Below are 12,944 nucleotides of genomic sequence, written 5' to 3'. Positions count from 1 at the left end.
GTTTGTTTAGATGGTTTTACAGGTATGCTGTTACTTGATGAATTTTTTAATTCAGTTTTCATAATTTTTTTAATTTATGTTTACTTTTAACTTTTATTTTAAAATTAATTTTAGGGTTTCCTGTTTCATTTTTAGAGTGTTTTCAGTTCTAATTTTACAGTGTTTCCAGTTTTTTTACAGTGTTTTCAGTTCTAATTTTACAGTGTTTCCAGTTTTTTTACAGTGTTTTCAGTTCTAATTTTACAGTATTTCTAGTTCTAATTTTACAGTATTTCTAGGTGTTCACTGCGAGTTGAAAGTTGATGTGTGCAGCACTGCTCCATGTAATAACAACGGCACATGTGTTGCCACAAATGGAAATGTCTCGTGTATCTGTCCACCAGGTGTCACTGGAGATCTGTGCCAAACAATAATGAGCTGTCAATCAAACCCATGTCATAATGAGGGATTATGTATTGACGAGAAAAACGGTATTTTTTATTTAAAAAAAATATGGTTACTATGTATTGCGTGAAGGCACGTGGTTAGCATGCCTGCTTGTTGCCCTGCAGTTCCAGGTTAAAAACGTTTGTGCCCTTGGTCCTTTAACCCAGAGGTTATGGGTTAAGGCTCGTCACTGCCGCCTTGTGGGCATTTGTGTCCATCACAAGACACTTAACAATAATTGCTCCAACCCAGTGGTCACTAATGGGTTGTCGAAATTATCAGCCACACATAAAAAAAAATTAAAAATCCAAAAAATTATTTACTCTTAAAGGAGGATAATAAGTTACATTCATTCATTCACCAAGTTACTGTTCAAAACATCTGCTGATCTTAATTTTTCCAGGATACCAATGTATTTGCAAAGCTGGGTATTCTGGTTATAGATGTGGATCCCAAAGTATTTGTAATACCAGTAATCCTTGTTTGAATGGGGGATCATGTACTCAGCTTAATCATTTCTACATCTGTATATGCCCACCACAATATACAGGTAAAATATTATTGTTTGAATATTTTGTTTAGACATATTTTTATAAAGTTTCAACAAAACAAAATCCCTAAACAGTTGCACACTTTTTACCGGTTTTCATAGAAGTTACGTTGTATTATTGACAAAACAGAGACGAAATAAATTTCATTCATTCATTCATTCATTCAAACATTAACCTTGAATTGGTTGCACCACTTTTCACAGGTGTTTATATAAGTTAAGTTGTATTTGACCAACACTTCAATATTTTTGACAGCTAGTTTTACAAAGTGTCAACAAAACAATAACTTTAAATTGGTTGCACCACTTTTTTCATTAGTATAGTCAGTCAAAAATTACCCACAAAGTTACATACATGGTAACTTGTAAGACGGAACGAGGTGTATCAACAACCGTGTTATAACGACTGTCATTGCTCAGCCATGCAAGGATAAATAAAAAAAGATAAAATAACTCGCAATCAGCATTAGGTGTATAAAAGTCAATATTCTGATTACCAAAATATTATATATTATTTCTACTTCCCATTAGGCGTCAATTGTTCTGTTCTTATGAACGCATGTGAAAATCACAATTGCAACGAAAATGGGACAGAAAGTTGCGAAAGTTTTGGCGAAAAATTTGTCTGTGTTTGTAAACCTGGGTTTACTGGATTGAAATGTGATGTTTATGTGGATCAATGTAAACACGGGGTGTGTCAAAATGGAGGAACTTGCTTTAATTTAAACCAGGGATATAGGTCGGTATTTCAAGTGTTTTGATGTATAAGTGCGGGATGGTATCAGTAGTGGTGTGTATTGTAGCTATAGGGTATCAGGTTCAATGCTGGGTCCTGCTACCATTGTGGGCGTATGTGTTTTTAGGCAGGACACTTAACGGCAATTGCTCTGGCTCAGTGGTCACTAATAGTTGTCTAAATTATCAGCCATACTGAAAAAAAAAATTAATAGACCAGACTAACCAAAAGTCATGTCTGCTTATCCACACACTGCGATAGCTTCAGTAACTCGACTGTGGGCATGGGAGTGGCAACCATGGATAAGTCACTCAAGTTCCCACCCACGAGGATATAAATGACCAAAACAACCAAAACTTTATTTTACTTTCACAGGTGTGAATGCAAAATGGGGTTTTCGGGCACGGATTGCGAAATAAACATAGATGATTGCGCAATACATCCATGTGTAAACGGGATATGTTTAGATGGAATTAACTCATTCGAATGTTTTTGTGAAAATGGTTTCACAGGGGACAAGTAAGTTTGTAATTTTTTGCCAAAATTCAATTATTCTACCAGGCATAGCTTAATGTACAAGAGAGCAAAAAAATAATGAAAGGGCACGTATTTTTAAAAAGTTTTTGAAACCAATATTTCCATATTTTATTTATCAGAAGAATTTTAGGAAATGTGCAATTGTAACATGGTTTTTTAACAATCGCATAAACAATTAAAGACAACAAATTAAAATAATTTAAATAAAATATAAATTGGGATAATTCGTTTTATGTAAGTTTTTTCTAAAGAAATAAAACACAAAAAGGTAAAAACAGGATTTTAAAACAGAACTGGTTAAACAAATACGTAACATACAAAAATCAAGTCTAGTTGTTCAAGCGATATATTTCGCCTAAATCGCATCGTCAGTGTTTAATTCAATAGAATTTTCTTACAACAACTGGTTGGACTTGATTTTTTATCTGTTATGTTTTTGTATCACCAGATCTTTACTTTCTTCACATAAGAATCGTTCAACTCTATGAGTACTTGATTGGACTTTTAGATTCAAGAAATTTGTTACAAAGAATTCTAAAAAAATTTGATTTGTACTTAAATTTTTTCAGATGTGAAATCGACATAGACGAATGTGGTAGTTCCCCTTGCATACATGCGTTGCAATGTATTAACAAACAAGGTGGTTTCGAATGTATTTGTTTGGAAGGATTCACTGGAATTAATTGTAAAATAAATATTGATGAATGCGCAAGTCACCCGTGTCTTAATAATGGAAGGTAAAATATATTTGTAGGGTGGGGAAGATGGGACACTATATTAGTTTTGACACATTTTATTTTAAAACGATATTGAAATATTAGTATGTAGCTATAAAATGTAGTTTAGAAAAAATAAACATTATAGCAGGGTGGGGGAAGATGGGACACCTTTTCATTCTGTTTTTTTTTGTTCCAGTTGGTAGTAAACAAAGAACATTCAAAGAGCTATAAAACCGTATCCTCACGACTTGAACATTATGTGCGAAAGGTGTCACAGCTTACCCCACCCTACTTGTTAGGTGTAAAAATACAAATACGTGGCCATGCGAGGATAAATAAGTGACATACGTTTATTCTAATACAGTCTCTCAGATTCAAAAACTCAATCATTAAATATATTTCCAGATGTATAGACCAAACGAACAGCTATACATGCATTTGTACCAAAGGATTTTTCGGCAAAAATTGTGAAAATGAAACGAATGAATGTGAATCGTCACCTTGTATAAATGGTGGAACGTGCATTGATCTGATTGGTCGGTTTGAATGCGACTGTGAAACGCCATATAAGGTAATGTTTTGTAAAATATATACTAGCATTTTTTTCATCATATTTTTGTATTTTGTTTGATAAATTGTGAGAAATATATACAACCCGTTAGTGACCACTGGGTTGGAGCAACATTAAGTTTAAAATAATAACTGGTGCCGTGGCTCAATGGTTGGCGCACCTGCCTCTAACCTAGAGGTTACAGATTCAAGGCTCGTTGCTGCTACAATTATGTGGTATATGTATCTTTGGGCAACTTAACAACAACTGCTCCAACCCAGTGGTCTCTAATGGGTTGTATATATTTCTTACAATTTATCAAACAAAGTAACAAATACCTAAACCGTCTGTTTTAAAAAACATGAATCCACAATGTTACATACATGGTAACTTGTAACTGGCATGAGGTGTATGAGACAGAACACCTGTGTTATGACGACTGTCGTTGCCCCGCCATGCGAGAATAAATAAGTTACATACGTGTTATATTCATTCATGTATTTTTTTAGGGTGTACATTGTGAAAAACTGCCATGTGATGATCCTACACCCTGTTATAATGATGCTGTGTGTGTTAATGTACTTGAAGGAGGTGTTGGGTTTGCGTGCCATTGTCAACCAGGCTTCACAGGACACCAGTGCGCCACAAATATCAATGAGTGCAGGTTGGCTGTTTTGCTTTACTCATGCTCACTGTCGAGGCACGCGAGCCTTGAACCTGGGAGCCTCAAGTTACGAGGCACACACTGAATGGTAGCCACCACAGTGAGCCTTGAACCTGGTAGCTTCAAGTTACGAGGCACGCATTAAATGGTAGCCACCACAGCGAGCCTTGAACCTGGGAGCCTCCAGTTACAAGGCACACACTGAATTGTAGCCACCACAGTGAGCCTTGAACCTGAGAACCTTCAGTTACAAGGCACACACTGAATCGTAGCCACCACAGTGAGCCTTGAACTTGGGAGCCTCTAGTTACGAGGCACACACTGAATCGTAGCCACCACAGTGAGCCTTGAACCTGGGAGCCTCAAGTTACGAGGCACACACTGAATCGTAGCCACCATAATGAGCCTTGAACCTGGAGCCAACAGTTATGACACGCACACTAAGTAATAATATATTTTCAGTTCCAATCCTTGCAATAAAGGAATGTGCGTGGACGGTATCAACTTTTTCTCGTGTTTGTGTCCGCCTGGTTATGATGGAGCTTTATGCGATGAACCTGTCAATAATTGCTTGGGTAAGTACCTCATGCTCACTGTCGAGCTATAACATTGATGTCATCTTATACACCAGAGACGCGTGGTGTATTCATACACCTCATGCTCACTGTCGAGTTATAACATGGGTGTCTTCTTATACACCAGACACGCGTGGTGTATTCATACACCTCATGCTCACTGTTGAGTTATAACATGGGTGTCTTCTTATACACCAGACACACATGGTGTATTCATACACCTCATGCTCACTGTCGAGTTATAACATGGGTGTCTTCTTATACACCAGACACACATGGTGTATTCATACACCTCATGCTCACTGTCGAGTTATAACATGGGTGTCTTCTTATACACCAGACACACATGGTGTATTCATACACCTCATGCTCACTGTCCAGTTATAACATGGGTGTCTTCTTATACACCAGACACACATGGTGTATTCATACACCTCATGCTCACTGTCGAGTTATACTTTCCAGACAACGAATGCCAAAATGGATCAACATGTGTTGACTTACGAAGCAAGTATAAATGCATATGTGCAACTGGGTGGACAGGCTCATATTGTGAGGTCAGAATAAACAATTGTGATGTCATGCCATGTCATAATGGAGGGGAATGTGTGGATTTGATTGACAGCTACAAATGTGTTTGCACTCCAGGTTAGTTTTTTACATTTTGGGAATTTGTTTTGAATTCTGCAATGTGCAATCTCTTGAATGTGTTTTCTGTTGATTATTTTCTTGACTTTTTTTTATGTTTATTTATTTATATTTTGTCATGTTTTGTAGAGTGGGGTGTTTCTTTCCCCACGAGGTTAAAATAAATTACATTTATTTATTCTTTAACTTACTTTTTTATGTTTTTTGTTGATCCTTTCATTTTTGTTAAGTTTGAATCTTTGTTGTTTTTTTTGTTGACGATGATATCCCTTCATTATTTCAACAAAACTTTTCTCGGATACATAACATAATACATTGAACATGAACACAGGCTACACTGGCATCAACTGCACAACAAACATCAACGACTGCGTTGACGAACCATGCCAAAACAACGGGACTTGCATCGATATGGTTCAACGATTTATCTGCGTCTGTTCCGTTTCATTTACTGGAGAATTTTGCGAAATCTCGTTTGACCCGTGTTCGACCAATCACAACCCTTGTTTCAATGGTTCGTCGTGCATGGTTGATCACGAGGGTAAACCATCTTGCCTCTGCCCACCAGGATTTGGGGGTAAATAATTTTCATTTTTTAGGCCTAAAATTGCCTTATCCTTTTTTAACACTTTTCAATTATTTTTTCAAAAATTGCGGGGGGGGTGAATGAATTAAAAACAAAATTGTTTACATTTTTCTATTGTCAGACCTAAATTTTGTTCTTTTGTATTTTCTTTCCAATTCTTTGATTTGTCCTTCTGGCTTTAAGGTGAATATCCTTTTTACAACAATTGATATTTCATTTTTTATTCAAAAATTTACATTGGTGTAAGTTGGTTGGATTTTAGTTTAGTTTAGTTTTTTTTTATTCTTGTAAAAGGATGTCAATTATTTGGGTGGAAATTATTTTTTTAGTTCTAATTTTATATTGTTTAAAATTTAAAATTTCTTTTTAAAAAAATGTTTGAATGACTTTGCATTTCTTTTTAATGTTTTAATATTTTTAATTACTGGGTTCGGTTTGTCCTTATATGTTTTGACCAAAGTCACAAAAGCCAGCAATGCAACCTAAAACCTCCAACTCAAGCATCAAACCTGTAACCTCTGGTCTATTACTTAAACATTTCCAATTTAATTTATGAATAAAATGGCTTTTAAGATTTGTGATCGTTGGTAATTGGATGTTTGGATATTATGTGCTAACGGTATCCATCTTACCCCACAGAACTATTTAACAGATATTATGTGCTAAAGGTGTTCTACCTTACCTCGCTTTACTGTATTTCTGTTTAACTTCCAGGTAAATATTGTGAATCGAATATAAACGAATGTGCGTCGAATCCTTGCTTGAATGGTGGTTCATGTAGAGATGGCATAGCTGGATATATATGTCGGTGCCGTCGTGGGTTTGCGGGGCAACAATGTGAGCTTGAAAAGGACCCGTGTCGTGTACAACCGTGCGCCAATGGTGCTACGTGTGTCGTTGATAAGGTTTGTGTTTGGACTGGAGGCTCCCAGGTTCAAGGCTCACTGTGGTGGCTACGATTCAGTGTGTGCCTCGTAACTGGAGGCCCCCAGGTTCAGGGCTCACTGTGGTGGCTACGATTCAGTGTGTGCCTTGTAACTGGAGGCCCCCAGGTTCAAGGCTCACTGTGGTGGCTACGATTCAGTGTGTGTCTCATAACTGGAGACTCCCAGATTCAAGGCTCATTGTGGTGTCTACGATTGATTGTGTGCCTCGTAACTAGATGCTCCCAGGTTCAAGGCTCACTGTGGTGGCTACGATTCAGTGTGTGCCTTGTAACTGGAGGCCCCCAGGTTCAGGGCTCACTGTGGTGGCTACGATTCAGTGTGTGCCTTGTAACTGGAGGCCCCCAGGTTCAAGGCTCACCGTGGTGGCTACGATTCAGTGTGTGTCTCGTAACTGGAGGCTCCCAGATTCAAGGCTCATTGTGGTGTCTACGATTGATTGTGTGCCTCGTAACTAGATGCTCCCAGGTTCAAGGCTCACTGTGGTGGCTACGATTTAGTGTCTGACACTTTTTACAGGATTCCTTTTTCTGCATATGTCCGGATACCTACACGGGCGTCCATTGTGACGTTGATGTAAATGAATGTAATCAACGATCAACTTGCAACAACAACGGTCGTTGCATCAACACTCGTGGAAGTTATTACTGCGTGTGCTATGTTGGTTATGATGGGAAAAACTGTGAGACAGAAATCAATGAATGTCTTTCTGAGCCTTGTCTTAATGAAGGACTTTGTCAGGTAAGAATGGTGTTTATGGGTCCGAGGCTCTGCGCTGCTACCATTGTGAGTGCATGTGACCTTGGACTAGACACTTAACGACAATTGCCCAGTGGTACTACTGTTCAAGTTATCAGCCACACATAAAAACCCATGACGTGAAATTGTCAACAAAACACTACAAAAAAAACGAAAAATCGCATAAATACATTTACCAACAAAGTTACATACGTGGTAGCTTGTAACCGAGCATGAGGTGTATGAAACACTTGAAGTGCGCTTTGTATATAAGACACCCATGTTATACCTTAACAGTGAGCATCAATTATTTTTTACAGGACTTCATTGGAAAATATGAATGTATTTGTAAACCCGGCTTTACTGGTAGGAGTTGTAACATTGACATCGACGAGTGCTTGTCAGCTCCTTGCCACGAAAATGCTACATGTCTTGACCAGGTAAAATTTTCAAAATTTTGTAAATTTTAAATTTGATAAAATATGCTTATTTTTTGTGATATGTTTTAGTCTATTCTATATGAGTGAGGTCCTTAAGCAAGACTTTTCAGTAGTAATAAGGTTAAGGCCAGAGTTGCAAATATTTTTAAAAAATATTTGTTGTTTTTATTCTAAAAAAATATTTGTTGACAAAATACTTGTTGTTTTATTATCCCATTACTGAATGTGCACTGTGGTGTGACCTAAATGGTTAAGCACTTACATTGTAACCAAAGGATACCAGGTTTAATGCTCGATACAGATAGGCTTATGTGTCCTTGGGCAAGACACTTGAATGGATATTGCTCCAATACAGTGGTTACTTATTGGTTGTAGCACTCTGGGTGCTAACTCTGGCCTACATCTCAAGTCCCATGTTTAATTATGTATTTAATTTCACTTTTAAATAGAAAATGTACATTTTTGTTTTTCACTACTTTATTGTAAAAATAATACTTGTTTTTAATATTTTGTATTTTTTTAAATATTTCAATTTTTTTTCAAATATTTCAATTTTAGAATTTTTCTTAAATTTAAAAAAAAAATTGAAACTTCAAATTTAGGTCAATGGATATAAATGTTTGGTGCGCGCCTGGTTGGACAGGAGAGTCATGTGACTTGATGATGTCATCATGCGTGTCATCACCGTGTCTTAATGACGGGAAATGTTTTGAAACTCAAGATGGAATACTGTGTGACTGCTCCAATGGTATGTATGAATAAATGAATGTAACTTTATTCTGACGTGGCCCGAAAAACGACAGTCATTATAGCACGGGTGTTCATACACCTCATGCCAAGAGTTACCATGTATGTTACTTTGTGGGTGATTAGTTTTTTCATTTTTAATGTATGGCTAATAATTTGGACAATCCATTAGTGACCACTGGGTGTGAGCAATTTCTGTGCACACATGGTTTATTTATACACCTCATGCTCACTGTCGAGTTATATGCAACACTTTATTAAAACACCAAATACATTAAATTTTCCATTCAGGGTATTCGGGAAAATTTTGTGAAATTCAAAATTTTTGTTCGGATCCAAATTTCTGTGAAAATGGTGGAACTTGTTTTGTTGCTTCCAATTCAACTGCAATGTGTTTATGTGCAAATGGGTTTAAGGTAAATGGTTTACTTTTTGTTAAGTGAATGTGTTTTTTATCAGTGTAACAGAGACGCTGTAGGTAGTCCACATCTTGTGTTACAACTTTATAAGACACTGGTTGTTCAGTTATACAAAATAGATTCCGTTTAACAAAAATCCTGTAAATTGTAAAAATATAAAGTTTGTACTAGAAAAGAAAATGTGTTCTAAAACACAACATACATTTTTCAGTACAAAGAGAATTGATCCAACGATTGGTTCAGAATTAAAAATCTAAACCCTGAAAAAAAAATGTTGACCAGAATTTAAAATAGAATAAACTGTTTTATTAGGGCAATTATAACATATATTAAAGTAAAATTTCATGTTTTACTTTCAGGGCAAACATTGTAAGATTTTGATTGACAGTTGTGAAGAAAGTCCATGTCAGAATAATTCAACTTGTCGAGATATTGATGGAAACTTTACATGCAGGTCAACCTCATGCTCACTGTCTAACTATTGTGTATATATTGTATATTAAGACACTTCATGCTCACTGCCCATATCATACTGCATACTAGTATAGTATAGGGTTATTTTACAACTGTTGAATTACGGTGACATGATCATAAACCGAGAATGTTTTGTTCGCTTATCATTCCTTTATTAAAATAGCTGGACAAACGAGGCCATTTTTGGCAAACGCCATGAAATTCCAATACATTGATGTGTACTGTATTGTAGTGTTGGAATGTATGCTCTGCATCCCAATCTACTAATTAAGGTTGCACACAGGAAGCGGCCTGCAACATAGCGACTTCGTGCCTTTTTCTTTTCGTTTTCTTCCTGTGTTTCACTATTACGAGTTCTCGACCATTACGAAATATACCCGCTTAACAAACGCTACTTTATATTTAAACACCCCATGCTCACTGTCAAGTTGTAACAAAAATTTTCACATTACAGATGCAGATTTGGTTTCAAAGGAAGATTTTGTGAAAAGAAGATCGACGATTGTGATTCTTCTACTTGTAAGAATGAAGGAAAATGTGTTGTTGAAAGTGGAAAAATAAAGTAAGTTGCTTGACAGCGAGCATGAAGTGTATGAATACACCATGTGTGTCTGGTGTATAAGAAGACACCCATGTTATAACTCGACAGCGAGCATGAAGTGTATGAATACACCATGTGTGTCTGGTGTATAAGAAGACACCCATGTTATAACTCGACAGTGAGCATGAGGTGTATGAATACACCATGTGTGTCTGGTGTATAAGAAGACACTCATGTTATTACTCGACAGTGAGCATGAGGTGTATGAATACACCATGTGTGTCTGGTGTATAAGAAGACAGCCATGTTATAACTCGACAGGGAGCATGAGGTGTATGAATACACCATGTGTGTCTGGTGTATAAGAAGACACTCATGTTATAACTCGACAGTGAGCATGAGGTGTATGAACACACCATGTGTGTCTGGTGTATAAGAAGACACCCATGTTATAACTCGACAGGGAGCATAAGGTGTATGAATACACCATGCGTGTCTGGTGTATAAGAAGACACCCATGTTATAACTCGACAGGGAGCATAAGGTGTATGAATACACCATGCGTGTCTGGTGTATAAAAAGACACCCATGTTATAACTTGACAGTGAGCATGAGTTGTATAAATACACCATGTGTGCCTGGTGTATAAGAAAACATCCATGTTATAACTCGACAGTGAGCATGAGGTGTATGAATACATCATGTGTGTCTGGTGTATAAGAAGACACCCATGTTATAACTCGACAGTGAGCATGAGGTGTATGAACACACCATGTGTGTCTGGTGTATAAGAAGACACCCATGTTATAACTCAACAGCGAGCATGAGGTGTATGAATACATCATGTGTGTCTGGTGTATAAGAAGACACCCATGTTATCACTTGACGGTGAGCATGAGGTGTATGAATACACCATGTGTGTCTGGTGTATAAGAAGACACCCATGTTATAACTTGACAGTGAGCATGAGGTGTATGAATACACCATGTGTGTCTGGTGTATAAGAAGACATCCATGTTATAACTTGACAGTGAGCATGAGGTGTATGAATACACCATGTGTGTCTGGTGTATAAGAAGACACCCATGTTATAACTCGACGGTGAGCATGAGGTGTATGAATACACCATGTGTGTCTGGTGTATAAGAAGACACCCATGTTATAACTCAACAGTGAGCATGAGGTGTATGAATACACCATGTGTGTCTGGTGTATAAGAAGACACCCATGTTATAACTTGACAGTGAGCATGAGGTGTATGAATACACCATGTGTGTCTGGTGTATAAGAAGACACCCATGTTATAACTTGACAGTGAGCATGAGGTGTATGAATACACCATGTGTGTCTGGTGTATAAGAAGACACCCATGTTATAACTCGACAGTGAGCATGAGGTGTATGAATACACCATGTGTGTCTGGTGTATACAAAGACACCCATGTTATAACTCGACAGTGAGCATGAGGTGTATGAATACACCATGTGTGTCTGGTGTATACAAAGACACCCATGTTATAACTGGACAGGGAGCATGAGGTGTATGAATACACCATGTGTGTCTGGTGTATACAAAGACACCCATGTTATAACTGGACAGGTAGCATGAGGTGTATGAATACACCATGTATGTCTGGTGTATAAGAAGACACTTATGTTATAACTCAACAGTGAGCATGAGGTGTATGAATACACCATGTGTGTCTGGTGTATAGGAAGACACCCATGTTATATACCTATTAATATATCCTGTACATTCAGTTCATGCAGTGGAAAGATCTCTTCAATGAATTCTTACACTGAAGAATGGAAGATTTGGCCGGAGAATGAACAAAATCAACTTCTACAAGGCAAAGGGGTTCTGTTCACAAAGTTGTTCATGAACTGAATATTTCTTAAATCTTTGTTTTTACTTTTAATCGGTTATCCTGGTTATGTAAAATAATTTATGATTTTATGTCATGTTCATGCATATGCAGGTTTATTATTATTATACAGAGTGGAATGAAAACAAGTTATTTTATTAATGTAATAGTATTTCATTTTGCTTTGTTTCAATTTTTTTACTATCTGATTTAAATCAGTCTGTTACTACAACACAATGCTGCAGTTTGTCCCTAATATTTTGTTTGAGTGTTATTGCACATGTACACCAACGCTACTACGCATGCGCAAAATGTAATAACAGTAACTATTACAGCAACTCGAACCATATTTTTTAAACGTCGAATAGAGACTAACAATAACGTTGATTAAATTAACTGTTTAAAATTTTTTACGGAAGTTTTAAGCAGTAGATGCTTGTTAATTAGATGTCGAAATATAACAACCGTTTCAACACGAGGAAGGTGTTTTTATGCAAAGAACAAAATATTGGTACCACTGAAAAGTGAAAACTAAAGCAAAAACTCCCCTAACGCCTGGAAACTAAAGCAAAAACTCCCCTAACGCCATTTCCTAACTTATTGCCCAGTATTTGTTATCTGACTGTAGCAAGGTAGAATTCGGCAGCAAAATAGTAAAGTAATAGAACACTCACCGAGCATCGGTGTTCCATATTAACTTTATCTTCGGCATAAGTGAAGAATACTCCGGCACGTTACAGATTAGGCTGGTGGAAAGTGTTAGAGGTTGGTAAATGGTAGTTAAGA

The 12,944-nt window shown here is 36.9% G+C and overlaps 2 protein-coding genes across 2 annotated transcripts; both read left to right on the top strand.

The window, feature by feature from the left end:
- Positions 1 to 6: 6 nt before the first annotated feature.
- Positions 7 to 8,855, top strand: LOC100175830 (fibropellin-1-like). The gene is made up of 15 exons (XM_026838737.1): positions 7 to 22; positions 279 to 470; positions 830 to 976; positions 1,508 to 1,715; positions 2,088 to 2,231; positions 2,819 to 2,986; positions 3,374 to 3,539; positions 4,028 to 4,182; positions 4,645 to 4,757; positions 5,223 to 5,405; positions 5,737 to 5,982; positions 6,706 to 6,896; positions 7,455 to 7,676; positions 7,994 to 8,113; positions 8,716 to 8,855. The coding sequence occupies exons 2-15, from the start codon at positions 413 to 415 to the stop codon at positions 8,767 to 8,769; spliced, it is 2,175 nt and encodes a 724-aa protein (XP_026694538.1). The 5' UTR covers positions 7 to 22; positions 279 to 412; the 3' UTR covers positions 8,770 to 8,855.
- LOC113475125 (fibropellin-1-like) lies at positions 8,777 to 12,181 on the top strand. The gene is made up of 5 exons (XM_026838741.1): positions 8,777 to 8,861; positions 9,152 to 9,276; positions 9,639 to 9,733; positions 10,208 to 10,315; positions 12,055 to 12,181. The coding sequence occupies exons 1-5, from the start codon at positions 8,777 to 8,779 to the stop codon at positions 12,179 to 12,181; spliced, it is 540 nt and encodes a 179-aa protein (XP_026694542.1).
- The last annotated feature ends 763 nt before the right edge of the window (positions 12,182 to 12,944 follow it).

The sequence above is a fragment of the Ciona intestinalis genome, unplaced genomic scaffold, assembly GCF_000224145.3.
Source record: "Ciona intestinalis unplaced genomic scaffold, KH HT000106.2, whole genome shotgun sequence".
Taxonomy (NCBI): domain Eukaryota; kingdom Metazoa; phylum Chordata; class Ascidiacea; order Phlebobranchia; family Cionidae; genus Ciona; species Ciona intestinalis.
This window is presented reverse-complemented; position numbering and strand designations above follow the sequence as displayed.